General features: G+C 42.8%; 1 protein-coding gene across 1 annotated transcript; it reads left to right on the plus strand.

Annotated features, from left to right (window-relative positions):
* Nucleotides 1-3,437: 3,437 nt before the first annotated feature.
* On the plus strand, nucleotides 3,438-19,516 carry LOC308320229 (disabled homolog 2-like; the record flags this gene model as incomplete). The annotated part of the gene is made up of 9 exons (XM_080770547.1): nucleotides 3,438-3,531; nucleotides 4,587-4,738; nucleotides 12,870-12,968; nucleotides 13,865-13,996; nucleotides 15,404-15,526; nucleotides 15,658-15,720; nucleotides 16,345-16,407; nucleotides 16,489-16,597; nucleotides 19,047-19,516. 9 exons carry the CDS (start codon nucleotides 3,438-3,440, stop codon nucleotides 19,514-19,516), a joined length of 1,305 nt encoding a protein of 434 aa, XP_080626673.1.
* Nucleotides 19,517-20,348: the final 832 nt, after the last annotated feature.

The raw sequence follows: 20,348 nt of genomic DNA on the forward strand, positions 1-20,348 counted from the left end.
GTGAAAGAGTGTGCGTGGGTCTTTCCTGTGCTTTCGTTTGTGTTCTTGTGAATATGTGTGTCACTGTGAATATTACCCAGAAAACCCAACATCCCGCCACACCAGGAAGTGATGCCACTTTTAGAGAGCATTCTTCAGTCAGTCAACTGGATTAGTTTAGTCCATTTCCAGTCTTCCAGCTACAAACTTTGGCTCTGTCCACTAAGCCACATATTGTGGGTTTTCCGTGTGATTCCAATTTTGTCAACAAATCCTCAAGTCATTTAAAGGAGCTTTGGTGGAAACCAGCGGCTAATTTAAAACCCTCTAGCTATAGCTTCAGCTAATACACGCCTCTCTTCTTGTTTCTTGAGGATTTGTGTGAATTTCCTGGGAAATGTTCTGTATAATCTCACTGAATCCAGATGATTACCGTGGAAATGTCCTCCATCGCTGAATATAGTCCAATAATAATGTAATTTGACCTCAAACTAATTGCAAAAAAACCAAACTCAGCTGATTTTGTATCTTCAATATATCCTGAATAACTGAAAAAAGTTGCCTGGAATTGTCTGAGGGGAAAGTTAAAAAAAATGGCCTGTACAGTATGGCCTCCATAGACATCCTATAGGCTATAAGGCCAATATTTTCAAATTTTCCTTTTGTCAAACTAGGGTGTTTTCATGATGCTGAATCCATTCCAAGCATTAGTTTTGCATAAAAACACTCCTTGGGCTAATAACGGCCACAAATATGACCTCATCACAATGATTTGTGATGACGGCTATGGCCCTTTTAAGGAGTGTTTTTATGCAAAACTAATGCTTGGAATGGATTCAGCATCATGAAAATCCCCTAGTTTGAAATGTAGAAAATATTTGCCTTATATATACCGGTACTGTAGGATGTCAATGGTGACCATACTGTACGGGCCATTTTCAACACTCAATTCCAGGCAACTTGAGTTCCTGTACTAGAAATAGTATGACATACAGACCACGGTCTGACCACTTGCTACACGTATTATTGTATACAACCAGGGCGCTCCACTAAACTAAATATTTGTCAGCATCTTGTCATAATGGCTTCCTAGGTCTTGTATTGATTATTCTAGAAAGTCCTGTTCAGGTATCCTTCCCGCTAAAGGCAGGCTAGTGCTGTGGTCATCCCGTAACGGCGTAACCCATCAACCCTGGTGTCCTTATTTTGGGCATGCCATTATAGCTAACATTTTTCAAATTGAGTTAAAAAGCAGATCAGATATTTGTTCGTAAGACAGTTGTATATTGGGTTGTAAAGGAGCACGTCACCCTTTTGCAACCTTATCTTCATATGATTGGTCCTCACAAAAGCTCACAGTTCAGAAACATGTTTTTCCCCCCGAAACAATGAGAAGAAATCATCAGTGGCCGGGCATTTCAGTGCTGCTCATGGTCATGATGTCTGCACTCTGAGGTTTCAGGGCATAGAAACGTCACGTGGGGGACCGGGACATATTGTTAGTTCAGAGGGAGGCCTTTTGGATCCACACACTACAGACAGAACTATTGCTATAAACTGCTTTCTTTGAACAGTTTCAAAAAGGTCATATTGGAGTTTCATTATACTGTGTCGAAAGGCAGCCTCTAATGTTTTTTTTTAATCTCTTTTTATTTTTGTATATTGGTACACATTGGTATATTTGTGGATCTCGTAAGCCAATTACCTGCTTGCACCTTTCAGGCATTTAGTGGGTTTTATAGTTGTACTCGGCTCTTCTTTCATGTGGCCAAAGTATAAAATAGGGCTTAAGTACAGTACTTCAAACTGTGCTTAGTTATTTTCCACTTCTCTTTAGAGCTGAACCTCTTCATGTTCTTGCAGAGGAAGTCCATATCATTTACTTTATCTTATGGTTTCAGTTCCCAGCACAGGAGCATGGTGGATACTCACAATGTGCACACACGCACGCACGCACGCACGCACGCACGCACACCATGCATGTACGTGCATGCACAGACGCACTCACGCACTCACACACAGCAGACAGGCACTGGTGTTCATTGGTCAGACAGCTGGAATTGTTGGCAGTCAGCCATATTTAATGTTGCATTTATTTCAACAAAATACCACAAATAAACCCATGAGAAAAAACCCAACCGTGCACACAGCCACACACTCCCTTCAGGGAGCACTGTGCACTGATTAACCTCACCATCACAACCATGACCAACCATCCATAGCCCATCCGCTAAACACTTCCATACCTCTTCCATTTAATTAATCATAGTCCTAGCCACAATTTTTTATATCTGGACTCTTGCAACTCTTGAGTTGCAATACCAGCCCTTGACAGCCCATTCATTCAAACAGAAACAACAGATATGATTGTATACTGTATTAAACAACATTTAACTCACCAACATTGCAGCTGTACGGAAAGCTTGAACTATCCTCTTTCTATCAGCAAATATTTTGTTTCATAAAAATCCACCATAGATTACACCATAGATTCTGTGCAGGTGATACGAGTTCAAGTTTGGAAGCGCTCGTTTTCAACAAAACGTCCTGCTGCCTCCTGCATTATGTACACTTTCGAAACAGGTGGTATATGCAGGTAACCTGACGCTGCCAGATGAGGGCGGTAATAAGCTGTGAAACAAATTTGTGTAGCAAGCTTTTTGGATCTGGCAGCGTCAGGTTAATATGCAGGTGGTATGTTGAGTTATTTACAATGACTCAACAGACACGTGCTTCCAACTCCATGACGCTTTGAAAAATTATCACCTCCACAGAATTTATTGTCAGAAAGGTTTTTATGATAGAAAGAAGATAATTCAAGCTTTCCGTAGACTGCAGCTGTAATGTTGGTGAGTTTAATGTTGTTTAATACAATCAGATAGGACTTTTCTGTTTGGATGTAAGGGCTGTCAAGGGTTGGTATTGGACTTTTCTGTCAATGGTTGGTATTGCAACTCTACATCCCAGATATTAAGAATAGGATAAGAGTTGCTTAGACCAATATTGTAGATATGGTTGTGGTATAGACGTGGTTACATTTCATTAGCTGTGGTTAAAGACATGACCAAATTAGGGTTCTTTATGTTGAAAGTGGTTAATAAATCACCATCTTGACCTTTAGCCTGAAGAATTTTCACACGGATCATCATGTCTATGAATCAGAGAACAGCACAACGGAGCAGGCTGCCTCCTCAACAGGTGAGCGAGACTTATACACTTAAAATAAATAAACATTTGAATTATAAAAAGATATGTGGTCGTTTTGATGATTAATGTAGTATTTCTGTTTTCAAGAGAATCCACCAAGATATATGCGTAGTGCGATCGTGCGTTATTTATTGAGTGTTGAGTTTCTCTTAGAAAACAAAAAACACACATACCAAACTTTTTCCACTAAATGTCCATCTCTTCCTCCTCCAGGTTCACTAAACTGGTCATTTCTGGTATAGCCCAGCATTATGGAGACCGTCCAGGAGGAGGTGAATGCAGCTGCTAGCGCTCCTGAAGCTCAGAACCTGAGTGCTGTCAGAACCTGGCTGTCCAGTAAGAAAGGTAGAACACTTCTTACACCTACTGTATATGGGTTTGTTCATGTGAATGCTTTCCAATGTGCTTTATATCTTTTAGAGGTAAAACTCATTGAATATACTACTCCTATATTATCACGTGTGTGTGTGTGTGTGTGTGTGTGTGTGTGTGTGTGTGTGTGTGTGTGTGTGTGTGTGTGCGCGTGCGCGCTACTGCGTGCTCTTTTTTTAATAGGAAATTGTATTTCTTAGCGGAGGGTTAAATTCCACTTCAGCAGCTGTAAAAGAATGGCTTCTTGCCAGCAGTACATGCACTGTCTACTCTAGATGAAATAAAGACTGAAGGATTGTCAAGTGTCATCTGTTAAAGCTCTTTAAAAGCCCCTGGTTGCTTCTGCCTTTGAACTTTGTTATCAGCAAAGAAACTCGTGCAAAAAAAAAAAGAAGGAAACATTCATTTCAGAAATGGAGCCTAACCCCTGAACTTCATTTTGGCTGAATCTAAAACCTCTGTGTGAACTGGGCCAGGCTCTGTCTCACTGCCACTGCAATAAAAATAGCATTTCTTCAAAATGTTTATTCATTTCAGTAGTGAAAAACAGAATGTTTACTTTCTTGATGGCTATGAATCTTTTTAATCATTCAAGAGGGTGTTTTAACGTGCAGGTTTCAGTGGCATATAGAACTCAACTCATCAAACCACATTTAAAGCTTAATCTAAGTAAAACACATCTAAATACAAATAGCAGTCACAGTAGGACTGGTGGTGGTGGTGGTTATTACACAGTGGATTTAATGGTGTTAAATAGAACCTTTGTCACAACTAAACACACAGTTTAACACACGTTGACATTCCCATAAACACAGACTGTGTAATTCCCAGGAGAGAAATCAAACATTGACTAAAAGCCAATGAGTCAGGACTCTGCAGGGACAACTTAATGCGTCAAATGTAGTTTTTGATGCACGCACGCACGCACGCACACACACACACACACACACACACACACACACACACACACACAGGGATGTGTGGGCGTTTTCTGACCCGTGCTGTTGGCTTGTGTTCGCGTTCCCCAGGGGCGGCCGCGGCGGTAGCCAAGATGCCCGGCGACCCCGCCTCCCGTTTCCACGGAGACGGCGTTCGCTACAAGGCCAAGCTGATCGGCGTGGACCCGGTGGTCGAGGCGCAGGGGGACAAGATGTGTGTGGACGCCATGATGAAACTCAAGGTAGGATGCTCTGTTTCAACTCCACAACCCAGATCTACAAGCTCACACGGCTGCCGCATCGCATTTTTTTTCAAATAAGTGTTCATTATTTGTTAAAATGTTTGTTTTTATGTGGATACGCCCACCAGCAATTAAGTTTGCCTGGTGGGTGGTGATGAGTGGTGATCTACCTGAACTGAAGCCACAGCTGTTGTTTTATGATAAAGGGGGAGGAGTTAGGGAAAGGGATGATATTGGGATGTCACTATATCACAGTTTTTTCCATTGGCACGTTTGACTGTCAAGAATTCAGCCTCCAGGAAGAAACCCTAAATACAAAGGGAAGACATCATTGCACATAGCAACCACACCAAGGGTACTGTCACCTCATAATAAACACATGAAAAGCTGGAATAAATACAAAAATCACGGCACTCTTTAACATTAAATCTCACCTACTGTTTGTCTGTGTAGGCGACAAACAGTAGGTGAGATTTAACGTTCTTAAACTGACTGGGTGCATGTGTGGAAGTCCTTTTTCGAATTTGCTTTTTACATTTAGATTTTTTTAATGTGATACCGGGAAAATAATTTGTAGTAATGGTTAAACAAATGGGGTATTTACTCATGACCCATGAAAATGAGTCTGCGACGTCAAATCACTGTCCATTGTATGCAGGTGCTGTTGAGAAAACGAACCCATGCAGCATGAGGCCACCAAAATAAACCTTATCAAGTGATACGCAATAGAGATACTGCCTTTGATCATTATTAGGACTTGTTATGTTAATTCATTCTCATTATTTGTTCTGCTTTTCTTAGCCTTTATTGACAGATAGTGTAGAGAGAGAGAGAGAGAGTAGGGGACTGACATGCATCATATGGTACGACCGGCTGGGAATCAAATCATAATATGATAACTGGCGGAGTCTGCAGTGTCCTACTGACCAATCAAATTATTGGCTTAGGAATGCGACAAAAACAAAATAATCTCTATGAATTCAATTCTTCGTGGGGTGTGTAATTGATTGATTGATTGATTTTTGGGTGAAGTTTGGTAAACTACTCCTTTAACCACTTCCAACCTGGCATCCCTGTTTTAGGCATGGCGGTAAAAAAAAATAAACCAACTAAAACTATACAAAAAAGTGTATAAGGCTTAAAAGCGGTTATGTAATAGTGTAGTGTCTCTGGGGCTACGGCCTCTACTGGGATGCATTTTCGTGGACCCAGTGGATTGATTTAATTCTACCTCATGGATGAAGAATCTGCTGGTGGTCGTGGGACTAACCACAGGGTTATGGGATCCATTTAATGTGCTTGATACAGGGGGTTCGAGAAACCCTAACCATCGACAGGTCACATTTCATTCCTTGACCTCTACGGTTGCAGCTGAACCAACACACTGACGTAACGTGATGTTGCTCAGGGTCAAAGGGTAAACTGTATTAATATTATTATTATAATGTGCTCACCCTTGACCTAATGTGTTCACCAGCATTGAGGCTGTCATGTCCTCGCATAACGTTTGTGCACGACTGTTGGTATACGTGCATGTGTGGTCAATAAATATATTCTTAAAAAAAATAAACGTGTGTATGGTCATGCATGTGGTCACGTAATTTAAAATGTAGGAATTTAGAAGACGGTCACGCTCTTATCCGGAAGTTTGAGGTCAGAATAAGCAGAGTAAGCATGTACTCTACTCAAACAAGGTAAATAATCACATAAAGGAGTATATAGACTAGAGTATAGTGTAGTAGGGCCTCAATGAAACTAGCTATACCAGGTAAACGATGCACCTACTGTATTGTTTACCTAGCCTATGTTAATCCCAGGCCCCAGTTCATACCGATGCAACTATAGTCACACAACCTGCAACCAGAGCAGTTTCACCAGAAATCGCAGCGATCTGGACTGACCAGTTGCAGACTGGTGCAATTTGGGGATAATGGTTGCAAGTATAGTTGCAAGTAGTTTCGTGGGTGTGGACTAATATGGCCGACACACAGTTTAATCTTTTAATTTTAAAAGATACAATTCAAATAGACAAAATTACTCAAGTTAGACCTGCATTCATTTGAATCATAACTAGGCCAGCTGAGCTGGTATGCAACCATTTACTAAAAGGGATAAAGTATTGATTTATAATCAAAATGTGCAAAGTAACTAGTAGTTTTCAAATAATTGCACTGGAGTAAAAGTACAATATTTGGTTTAAAAATGTAGTGGAGTAGAAGTAAAAGTATTGGATATAGGAAATACCCAAGTAAAATACGAATACCTCAATTTTATTTACTTTACACCACATTCCGTGCTCAGCCAATCAGCTGAGCAAATTCCGTGCTTAAACGGACAAACACACATAGTTGTGCATAGGAGCGGCTAGTGCCGCTCAAAAACATAACATTATACCAAATAAAATAAAACATAAGATTAAGAGATGTGCAATACAGTGTTCCAGCTCTGATCCAGAGATTTCCCAGCGCAAAGTGCAAACCATACCGACATAGTCTTGAACCCTTCCAGAACTGTCTCGAGACTCTCAACCTATACGTGCTGTCTGGCACGCTAGTAGAGTTTTCCAAGCTCTGAAGCAGAAATGTCCTGTTTCTTAAATAGTGTAGAATCATAAACCTTATCATGAATCCCAAAATCATGTGGGGAACTGACAGGTGAGGAGATAATAACCTCCATATTACTCCTTTGTTCCTTCTTTAACTTTGCCACTTGTTTAATGACTTAAATAATTTGCAATGCATGTGAAAACATTTGTATTTGCATGCTTATAACGCTAATTTGTAAAACAATGTCGGACTCGATGATAAGAACATTTAATCATCATTATCAACTTTGGCATAAGTCATAAGGCATAAGACATAAGTCATAAGGCATAAGACATAAGTCATAAGGCATAAGACATAAGTCATAAGGCATAAGACATTTATGGGGTTGGTCCATAGTAGTAGCCAATGTAGGCAGCGACGATTCCACTTGTATCCATCATCTTCTCACAAGCAGCGTTAACCTCACACTTCTCTCTGAGACAGAGAGAGAGAGAGAGATATTGAAGATGATATTCTGTTACACACACACACACACACACACACACACACACACACACACACACACACACACACACACACCATGCAAACCATTAGTGTAAGTGGCTAAAATACAACCCAATAACAAACGTTTGTCCACATGAACCGGTTATTGCATTGGATCCAGTATACATTTCCTTCTGAAGGGTAATGAGAAAGTAGAACATTAGTGGACAATTGGACATGATGATGATGATGATGATGATGACGCCTCATGCCTGGCACCCCAAATCAGCTAAACTGAGGAAACCGTAAAGGAGGCCTTAAGTATGTTTCACCAGTTTCAATTGAAACAGGCCTCCACCCTCGGGGGGGAGGGGCCTCCACCCTCGGGGGGGAGGGGCCTCCACCCTCGGGGGGGGGGCCTCCACCCTCAGGGGGGGGCCTCCATCCTCAGGGGGGGGGGCTCCATCCTCAGGGGGGGGCCTCCATCCTCAGGGGGGCCTCCACCCTCAGGGGGGGGCCTCCATCCTCAGGGGGGCCTCCACCCTCAGGGGGGGGGCTCCATCCTCAGGGGGGGTCTCCACCCTCACAGGGGCCTCAACAGGCTAACAGGTATATTTGGTCTTGAAACGGGCCTCCAGATTCCTAAGGCCGCCCCTGAGAACACACAAACACACTAAGCTGGCCATAGGGGGCCCTATCTCCCCTCAAAGAGCCAGAATGCAAAATGCTTGTCATTCAGCCTCACTTTGAGTTGCTCAGTGGACTGTCTCTCACACATTGATATGGAAAAAATATCACACCTGCGTGTACAAAATACAACACAGCTCAGTGTTAGGGACCACTGTAGCGTGTGGAAGACCCATAGATCCATAGACCCCAAGGTAGCCGCTATGAAGTAATAAATATAGCAATAGAGTTCAAAGGGTGCAGATGAAGAACAGCTGCACTAATTGGCGTCGTTAAGGCGTGCATGGCAACAGTTTGTGTCGCGTGTGATGTCACACCAGAAGATATAAGATGATGCACCGTGTTGAAAATTACTGTAGACGTCAAGAGAGAGAGATGAGACAGACAGATAGAGTGATGTTGTCTTGGACCATTTTCAAAGCAGGAGGACCAAAGCGATTCAGTCATGCTGCTGTAGCTGTGGGGAACAAACTGTATTCCTTTGGAGGCCGTGGAGACAGTGATGGAATAAACTTCTACTATATGCGGGAACAGATGGATGTCCATGTCCTCAACACAGTGTCTTTATGCTGGAAGAAGTTACCTCCAGTGGAACCAGGAAGAGGATACGGTCACCTTGAGGTTCCATCCAAGTGCTGGGGCCACACAGCTGTGTTGGTGGAAGATACAGTCTACATCTGGGGAGGCTATCCTCACTGGAATGTGCTTTATGCATTTGATGTTGACTCCCACAGATGGTTCCAACCCAGGGTTTCTGGGACTGTTCCAGAGAAGAGGAGCTGCCACTCAGCCTGTGTGTTGGAGAAGGTCATGTTTATCCATGGAGGATGCAACGAGCTGACTAGATCGCTTAATGACATGTACAAGTTGGACATCAGCACAATGGTCTGGTCTTTAATTAACACCAGAGGAACTCCACCCCTTGGTTCACGCCGTCACATTGCCACCATCGTCGGGACAAAGATGTTTGTATTCGGGGGCCGGAGGGGTCCAAACCAGAGGGAATACAACACCCTCAGAGTGTTTGACACAGAGACCAATGCCTGGCTGGCCACATCTTCTACACAACTTCGACCAGAAGGATACTTTGATCATTCAGCATTTACCTACAATGGAGAGTGGTACATATTTGGTGGCTGGAACGGTAACCAGACCTTCAATTATGTGTGGAAATTCAGTCCAGAGACCTTCTCCTGGAAGAAGGTTGAGCCCAAGTGGAAAGGACCACGTCAAATGAATGGTATGTGCTGTTGCATTGTGGGAGATCGTATCCTCCTCTTTGGAGGAAAAAAAAATGGTCAACCTGTCTATGATGAGCTGTTGATCTTAGACTTGAGTCCTAGTCTTAAGACGTTATGTAAGCTAGAAGTTATTCAGTACGCTCTGGACCAATCAGAACTCCCACACAACATCAGGTGGGAACTGGCAGCCATGGCAACCAATGACAACCAGGGCCAGATTAACCCCCATGAGTGCCCCTGTGCAGATCATTTTTAATGCCCCCCCCCCCCCCCCCCCCCCATAGCGCGGGCACGACCAACCCCGAACACATGGAACACAATAAGGTATAGGCAAATAGTACAACTTCACTGGAATACAACTGGCAACCATTGCAATAAATTACTTTGGTTTTCTTTCTTTTTTACCAGTAAAATGCATTTCAGAAATGCGACTCTCGCGCCCGAGCAAAGTGAGGGCGCAGATTTTTTTTTTTTTAATGGCATTTTCTGGCCATTTCTTGGGCATTTTCCGGGCACCAAAACCATCTGGGCACTAGGGACATGTGGGCACCAGGACAACTGGGCACTAGGGACATATGGGCACTAGGGACCTGTGGGCACCGGGACATGTGGGCACCAGGACAACTGGGCACTAGGGACATGTTGGCACCTGGACAATTGGGCAGTTGTCCATGTGCCCACATGTCCCTAGTGCCCGTTTCCAGTTTGGGAAACACTGACTGTTCTATCTGCAAAAGTTTTTCAGAGGCAGATCTCACCAAGTCGCGCGCCAAAATTTTGGGGGCCCTTGGGGGACATTTTGGGGGCCTTTACAGCAATTTCACATGAGAAATGTACCATCTGATGTTATTTATATTATTAACTTCTTCCCTCCATTAACAGTGTTTATAAACTTTTTATAAAGGGCAGTTTAGTGCGCTGCACTGTGCTGCAGCAACACTGCCTGAATTGAATTGAAATTGACTGTGGCTGGCCTGGCCTGAGCTTAGGAGAGATTGTTTTTGCTGCGCTGGTTGTGGCTGGCTGGCCTGACCTGATAAAAAATATATATATATGCCCCCCTTGCCACATGCCCCTGTTCAGCTGCACATAGCGGCGGATGGTTAATCCGGCCCTGATGACAACAGATGACAACAACGACAACAACTAGAACTGCACTCTGTCGAGTGCATTCTTGCTTGTTGCACACTAGTAGGCCATAAATGGCCTACTAGTGCGCAAGCAGAGCGCGCAAGTACTTTCGACCGCTACAAACCGCTACAAACTGTCAAATCTCAGTTTCTGCCTCTATGTATATGTCATTTGTAAGTTGATTAGCGGTATACTGTGGTTACTTTGCGCCCTATGCACCGTCCCAGCCTTTTCGATGCGTATGCACCGTCCCAGTAATGACTAATGACTAGACATACGTATACATATACATATACTATATAGAGTATGTAGTTGTAATTTGATTAGCAGTATAATGTGGTTACTTTGTGCCAAAAAGTGACAGCCATCAACCATTTTTTTGGGTATGCAAGAAAAACAGCAAATCTGTGCCTGGTTTGCTGGGACCAGATTACACAGATGACCATTTTTCTTACGTCATCATTGAGAGCTAGTCATACATATACACACCACGTACTCTGGTATACATACGTATACATATACATATACTATATAGAGTATGTAGTTGTAATTTGATTAGCAGTATACTGTGGTTACTTTGTGCCAAAAAGTGACAGCCGTCAACCATTTTTTTGGGAGAATCCTCTCTGGACCCCACTCTCTCTGTATATATACTTTTGGGGGTTAAGGTTAGGTAAAACATTTTTTTTTTTCTTCTTTTTAAAAAAAAACTCTACCCAGAATTGTGTATTCATGCCAAAATCCACATCATAGACTTGGCTACTAATTAAACATGCTGTCCCTTGGCTTCACTGTCTCCAGTTAGGGTGTACTGTTAATAAAGAAAGAGACACATACATACATAATACTGTACTGACCGTGACCCTGGGAAGTCCCTATAAGTTATTCAGCACTTTTATAAACATGGTGGTTTTTAGATACGGCCACAACTATTCGTCACAATTATTTAGCTGCATATTGGTGGTTGGCAGTGTGTGTGTGTGTGTGTGTGTGTGTGTGTGTGTGTGTGTGTGTGTGTGTGTGTGTGTGTGTGTGTGTGTGTGTGTGTGTGTGCGTTCAACTTGGGAACCTAATGATATACCGTTTTAACTGTCAGCCGGTGTTCCACATGGAGATCTGTGTGTGAAGACTGCAGACTGCAAACTGAAAAGTGTACTTGGCAATCAATTCGGCCCACTGGCAGAGCCTGATTGGTTGAGCCTCAATTGGCAGAGGCTGGAAATTGCACAGATGAAAGGAGTTGGCCTCATTAGTCCGACCGACTCGATACCTGGCACTGCACTCCCTTTGGGAGTGTGGAACGCCTGTGTCGGTGGGTCAAACGGTTCTCGCGTTACGTGCATTACAACCGCACGCATGTACGTGGCGCATTTATAGTAGGATGGCAATTAATAATTGTGTTGGCACCGTTTGTTTTACATCACCATTACCTAATCAACATGAGTTAGACTTTAATGTATTAGTGCCCCCTGTGTGTGAGTTAGATGGATGACTCGTGTAGTGTGACTACCTCTACAAGCATATGGTACTGGTGTGAATTAGGTAGCAAATATGCAGACTTTGTTTTTGAAATCTTTCTTAACATACATTGTAGATGATGCATTTCTGTATTTGGAAAACGGTCATCGTTATTTTATTTTTATGCGGTAAATATGTCCTGGTTAGTTTGTTCATGTAGTATTGTTATTTGTTAATATAATTAACTTATTGCGCTAAAACAAACTGCCCTTGTTATAATGAATCTGTTATTTTACAGTACTGTTGATATGCTCACTATATGGCAGTGTACTGTATACCAGTAAAATGGACATATACTACACTAACAGTATATCAACAATAAAAGTGTTCAATACATTATGTACACAATAAACATAATAAATATAAGCTTGAAGATGTTGACGTAGTTAGATAGAAATAAAGGTAAATATAGGCACTATGTACTATGTATTTGCACGCGAGCACACTGACACAAAATTAATTCCCTAATGAGACATACGGCAATCAATCAATCAATCAATCAATCAATGCTGTGTGTTTTCTCAGGGTCTAGAGCTAGCTGGTAGAAGCCAAGGGAAGCACAAGCAGAGGGTCTGGCTGAAGATTTCCACCAGCGGGCTGAGGATCGTGGATGAGAGGACTGGGGTGAGTGACTCAGTCTTACTGGAGACCATTTCCCTCCCAGTTCCTGCCAGTCCCTCATTGCCAAACACGTCCCAGTGCCTCACGGCCCCCCCGTCTTCCCCTGAGACCCTAGGAGGCCATAAACCCTTGTTTAGAGAATGTAGCCAAAAGCAACACATAGCCTACAGTTGCTGCACAGCAGGATATCCAACACACGCACAGACACACGGACACACACACACCACACCCCACAAACACACACACACACACACACACACACACACACACACACTGTCTATCTAGCTAGCAGCACTGATGCTCAACATTATGTTTTCATCCTCCTATTTTAATCTTCTTCTTAGAAAGTAGAGTGAACCAAAATTACATTTACATTCCCTGAAGTAAATGTAGTTCTACAGAAGCTTTCCTTCGGGAAATATAGTAGCTGGGACTCTGGGAGTGGGTTTTTTAAACCTTTGGGTTGGACCTTCATTGTCATGCTGATGTTGAACTGCCCTTGGATTGACTTCACATACTTTCATAAAGTAACTGCAAACTGTGGAAAATATTTTAAAATGTCTTATTCCTGAAGTTGTTGATTTAAAGAAGAAATGTCTCCCTATAGCCTAGCCTATACAGTGTCGTCTCTGCACCTGGTCCCGCATAGTCTCAATGTATGTATGCACTCAGCCCGCGGATCAGGGTGGAAAGTGCAATCCTCACAATCTCAAGGCTTTGTTTCCGACTGCAGGCAAATCCACATTTATTTCTCAAATCTGATCTTTAGGTCTGAGGCCACAACCATAATCCTATGTGGTTTGAAATTAGATTAAAATCTGCTGTTTTCACAAGATGTCTGAAAACATAACAGTGATGTGTCTGTGTTTTAACTAACGTGACCTTTCTGTCTCCGTCAGGTGGTGGAGCACGACCACGACAGTGACAGGATCAGCTCTCTAAGGAAAGACGAGTCTGACCCCAGGGCCCTGGCGTACATTTACCACCAGCCTCAAGGCTACTGTCTCTTCTACATCAAGACTGTCCACCTGGTAACACAACGCTGAAACACGCTTGCTAGTTGGCTTAAGTTAACTTAAATTGTGGCAAATCTGCAAAAAGAAAATGCTTACCACTAGCTTTCTCCACAGATGTGTTCATAAAGGTGTCTACTATCACAGAACATTTTGTTCCAACTCCCTTGGGAAACTTTGTGACAGCTGCTGAAAGTTGGGGTACCATTATCAGCCAATGAACCAATATAAGGCAACAAATTCCAAATTCCATTATACTTTAAGTAACATGTGCAGTGTGCACATGTCAAACTAGGGGGTTTTCAAGATTCTGAATCCATTGCAAGCATTAGTTTTGCACAAAAAACACCCCTTTGCCTAAAAATGCCCATAGCCGTCATTAGTTTTGCACAAAAAACACTCCTGCTTTGCCTAAAAATGCCCATAGCCGTCATCACAAATGTGATGAGGTCAGCACATTTGGGTACTTTTGGGCAAGTGGCTATGGCCGAATTTAGTATTTACGTGCAAAACTCATGCTTGGAATGGATTCAGCATCATGAAAACCCTAGTTTGACATGTCACATGGTACTCAAAGTATAATGAAACTTGGAATTCTTTGCCTTATATTGGTTGATAATGGTACCCCAACTTTCAGCAGCTGTCACAAAGTTTCCCAAGGGAGTTGGGTTGGAACACATTTTTCGGTGATAGTAGACACATCTGTGAAGAAATTAAGCTAGTGGTAAGCTTTTTTTTTTGCAGATTTGCCACAACTTAAGCTAACTTTACCTAACTATGCTCACATACTCCATTTTCACAAGGTATAAGTATAACACGTTCAGCAGACACTCTTATCCAGAGTTAACTGACAAGTGTGAGATCAAAGTAAGCAGAGTAAGCATGAACTCTAAACAACTAGGTAAATAAATAGTTACATATAAGTAGACTGCAAAGAGAACAACGTAATGCTTCAAAGTTACTAGGATACCAGGTAAACATAGAACCTGCCATCTGTCTAAACAACATGCTATCGGTCAAAACAAATCTAAATAATGGTAACACGTACGTAGGCTAACAAACATAGTTCTAAACAACTGTCTGTACATGCATGTATCTTCTTGCCTCTACAAGGAAATTAAAGTGACTTAGACTTACTTGGGAACAAAGTCTTGCCCTTTTCCAGGATTATGCCAGTATGAAACATTGGCAACATTGCCAGTGGATTTATGGTTTTCAGTGCAGGTCGGACAGGAGCTTAAGGCTGCTTAGAGGTTACAGAAATGGGCTTATGCTACAACAGTTGCTAGTTTGGATCCTGTGGGGTGTGCTGGTGGCTGGGAAATTGGCTGTTCCTGGCAGTACCTGGCAGTTCCTGGTGCTGTACTGACTGCAGCAATGTTCAGTGTGTACAAACCAAGTGAGTTTTGTTTTGCCGTTGAACAGGCAGACCCTGTCCTGGATGACATCACGACGGTCTGCCAAAGTCTGGACCAGGAGACAGCTGGGACAACAGACACAGACGTCCAGACAGAAGGAACACAAGACAATGTCAATATCCCTTTCAATGTAAATATAGCATCCAATGTAAATATATCATCCAATGTCTTTACTTTAAAGGGAGAAAAATCTGTTTCCAATATTTGCCTAATAGCCTGTAATCCCATTCCATTCCTGACTCCCCCACCCCGCCTGACCAGGCCCCGGACTCTCAGAACAGTTCCTTATTACTTCTGGAGGACAACACAGATTCTCAGCCAAAGGTGTGTGTGTGTGTGTGTGTGTGTGTGTGTGTGTGTGTGTGTGTGTGTGTGTGTGTGTGTGTGTGTGTGTGTGTGTGTGTGTGTGTGTGTGTGTGTGTGTGTGTGTGTGTGTGTGTGTGTGTGTGTGTGTGTGTGTGTGTGTGTGTGTGTGTGTGTGTGTGTGTGTGTGTGTGTGTGTGTGTGTGTCAGAGAGAGAGAGAGAGAGAGAGCAAGCTCTCTTTCGGAGAATAGAGGAATATTAATAAGATAAACAAAGTGAGAGTGAAGGCTTGAGAAGTAATTTAACCTAAGTCTAGATCGGCCCTGTGCCCCATTTATAAATAAGCTTCAATAGATATGAGTTCTCTCCCCATTCTTCACTCAAATGTGAAAGAACTAAACCAGTCCAACCCATTTGTCGAGGGACTACGTGTTTCCAAAATGTTACAAAAAAAATATATATATAGATTGGAAAACGTTTTGGAATAATATTGATTGATTGATTTAAAAAAGGGAAAAAAGGAAATGATCCAGAGGATGAGCACTTATTATTAATATTTCCAAAGTGGTCCTCTGTGTAAAACAAACAAGCATGACACCACATGGAAATGCATTTTATGATTTTGTGTCTATATGTTTATAAAGGTCCCAGATGGTGTGAACATATTCAGCCCACTACCCAGCTCCCCAACAGGACGACCAATGCAGGTAATTGAATATAGCCCAATATAATGTAGCAGGTAATTAAATATAGCGCAAAATATAATGTTGTGTGCTTACGGCTTACAGACATCATCCAGAGATGAACTGATGGACATCTTCAGTGTTTCTGAGCCGAAGGGGGAAGAACTCCAGCCAGCCATCACCACCCCACCCACCTCACCCAGTGGTCCACAAGGTGAGTTAGCTAGTAAAACTGGTTAGTTAATAACTAGTGAATCAAACACATGAGTCATAATAAGGGTGACAGCGGAGACTTATCTAGAAAATGTGATATTTCATAACCTGTGTGGAGTGTCATGGGCAGACAATGGCAAATGGAAATAATTAGTTCTTAGAAGTTGTCACATTTATGTGGGGAGGATTTTTTATTTTTTAAATAAATAAGTTACCTTCCAAACCTACAACCAAAATAAAAATGGCTGGATTTTGGCTGGAGACACGTTAATTCTCTAGCCTGGGTTCCAGCCTGCTTTGCTGCAAAAGTGGTATACCATAATTGACATTGTTCTCTGATCTGCCTGGCATAACATCTAGCAATGAATAGAACAACATCCCTCAATGTCAATATTATCATTACTATGCAGGAAGTTGGTAAGTTAATTGTGACTCACGTCCTCACATAACCTCTGCGAAGTGTGTGTGTGTGTGTGTGTGTGTGTGTGTGTGTTTGTATAGTAGATACACGTGCACACAGACACACATTTTAACCATTTATGTCCACACAAAGGAGATGCATACAAGGACACAAATATTATAGGTGCAGTAAGGTTACATTTACAAAATCATGTTTACACACACGCACAATTTACAATTTAGGCATTTAGCAGACGCTCTTAATCCAGAGCGATTTACATTAAGCAATAACAAAAACATGGCATACATCACATATATAAAAAGTAGTTATCATGAATCATGTATAAACTAAGAACGTAACGGTGGAGTCTATGCAAACTATACATACTATACTATATTATATATTATACATGTGTACTATAAAGTGCTATTACTACATAAAATGCCATTTTAATGCTGTCTACGTAACAAGCTATAAGTCTGTTTAAAATACTATCCAAGTCTACATAAAGTGCTATCTAAGGGCTAGGCTAGGGGAAGTGCTACGGGCCATGGTGGAGTCTGAAGAGGTGGGTTTTCAGACTACGGCGGAAGATTGGGACACACACACGTGCCCCCACGCACGCACGCACACACACACACACACACACACACTCACGCACACATTCCCATGACCACATGGCTCAGGTCCAAGCCATGCCGATGGTCCAGTATGCTATCATGGTCCTTGGACAGCGTCAGTGTTTACTGGGCATCCATCAGAACCCGTCTCAGGAAGCCCCCCGTTCCCACGTTAAACTGCACGGACGCTCTATTTACAAAGACCCCCCCCCCTCCTCCACCCCCCATGGAAGAACAGCACATGATCCCTCTTCTGGCAACGCATGAGGGAATCCATCTCAAATATTTAAACTGTCATAATAAATGATTGTAGATTTTACTAGAGCTGAGTGGGTATAGAGATCGAGGCCCTCTGGGAATCGGGAGGTCGCCGGTTCGACTCCCCTGGCCGGGTCAGCATACTTGTACGTGTCGGAAGTGTCCCTGAGCAAGGCACTTATAACCCCTAGAGTTCCTGCCCCCATGCGTGCGCTCATCATTACCCTCTGAGCAGCCATCAGCTGGGGGAAGCTTTAAAAGAAAACGTCCTGTGCAGGGCACTGGGGGCGTGTTCCCTCCTACGCGTCATCAGTGCCCATACCCGAGGCGGGGTTGGCGAAAGGGCCTTTCTGTGTGGAGTTTGCATGTTCTCCCCCGTGTCCCCTCACAAAAACATGCAGTAATACCTCCCCCTGGCCAGCCTGATGGAGGGGAAAGGAACTGGTCGAAATAACGTGTTCCTTCCACGTGCTACGTCCGGCCAGGGAAACTATAACCCCTGTCAGGTGAAAAGAAGCAGCTTGGGCTCCTCATTCATAGAAAGAAGCATGAGGTCAGTCCGCTGCCCCCCCCCCCCCAGGTTGACAGAGGAAGTGTAGCGCCCAGGATTACATTAGATAATTGACACTGGGTGAAAAAATCGGTTACAAAATTGTGGGATAAAACATTTATAACAAAAAAACAAAAAAAGTCCTTCCCCCGGGGACCAGATAATTCTCCCTTTCCCCTTTAACTAAACTGTAATCTGTATTATATAGTATATTACACACGTGACATGCACGGCACCACTCTTTTACCTCATATAATTGATTACTGTACTTAGTCGCTAGTTCAGGCCATGTGGCACTTGATGGCTGTTACTGGGATTGCATCTATGATGTCAGTCGCTTCCTGTGTTAAAAGACCTTGACGCCCCACTACAGTGTCCCACAATAGGGTTTGTATATTTGACCAAGCCTGTAAACAAATTAACAAATACAATTTAGGGGAACATTTTAAGGAACATTTTATCCAGAGCAACTTGCAAAGTGCACAGAGAAAACAGCATGAACCCGCATAGTGTGTCCCTCTGCCAAAGAGTGAAGGAGACAAGAAGGAGGAGAGGAGAGGAGACCAGGATAGACACAACCTCCCAGCTCTTCTTGTTTGTTTCCTGTCTCCTCTCTCCCAAGGTCCCCCTCGGCCCACCCTGTCCAAATCTCAGATCCTCGCCAACTACTCCAGCCAGCCTCCTCGCCAACTACGCCATCCATCTTCTCCTGCCAACATGCCCTGGGGGGGACCGTTCAGCAGCAGCAGCCTGGCCCCCGGCTCCACCAGCCCGTGGCTCAGCCCTGCCTCACCGTGGCCCGCCCAGCCTGGGGAAGGCGTGGCGGCGTGGGCGCCGGGAGGTGGCATGATGATGCCCCCGGGAGGTGGCATGATGATGCCCCCGGGAGGTGGCGTGATGATGCCCCCGGGAGGTGGCATGATGATGCCCCCGGGAGGTGCCCCTGTCCAGGCTTTCGGTACCCCTGGGGTCCTGTGGGCTCAGGCCACCCCCGTTACTTCTCCAAGCACCATCATGCATGTTCCATCTGGAGGCCCCGGGCCCCAGCAGCCTGTGGCCCCCGCCACACTCCACCAATCCTTCCTGGGATGATGACAGGATGAGTTTGCTTTCTTTCTTTTTTTTTGCTCAGAAGAACAAATGTCTTTGTGGTCCGGTTTTATACATTTACACAAAAAAATAAATCCTCATGTTTTTTTTTTTCTTGTAACTTCTTTCTTATGTAATTTTGTTATGTACAATCAATTAAGCTGCTGTATGGTTGTTTTGAAAACAAACTGAAGATGAAAAAGGACTTTTATCTACTTTTTTAGTTTTGTATTTGTTGTGAACAGAGCACATTAATTAACACATTCACCAAGTATTACTGGTCAAGATTGAACACTAGAAAGTTCTAGAATAAGTTGACAGTTGTTAGTCAGGTACAGTATGATCATTTTAATTGTAAAGATGTTATCCTAATAAATTATCATACATATACTGCCAGGTGGTTCTTGGTTTCTCCCACACAAACACTAGCATGAACTTTTAACCTGGATGGCGCATTATATATATATATTGTAATTTGTGGTACTACCACCTATAAAGCCTAATAACGCAAAAAAATTATAAAAAAAACTTAAAAAAAACTTTATCATCAATTCATTAATAATTCATTCATTCTCAAATAACACGTATTACATGACAAATTAATTTACAAGTTTGTAAATAGTTGATAAAAGTTGATATAAAAATAATGTAACTTAATTGGGTTAACTAAACTTGGTTTTGTTAAGTTTAACTGAGTATGGATGATACAAACTGTGCATTTAAAATAAAGAACATGATAACCTTGCCTCCAAAAACAAGTAAGCACATTTAAAGAATGCTTGAGTTAAAGTAGTGAAAGTGGCTCAGCCAAATTTGTACCGGAGTTAAAGTCTTG

The sequence above is a fragment of the Protomyctophum bolini genome (assembly GCF_963924005.1).
Source record: "Protomyctophum bolini genome assembly, chromosome: 8".
Taxonomy (NCBI): Eukaryota; Metazoa; Chordata; class Actinopteri; order Myctophiformes; family Myctophidae; genus Protomyctophum; species Protomyctophum bolini.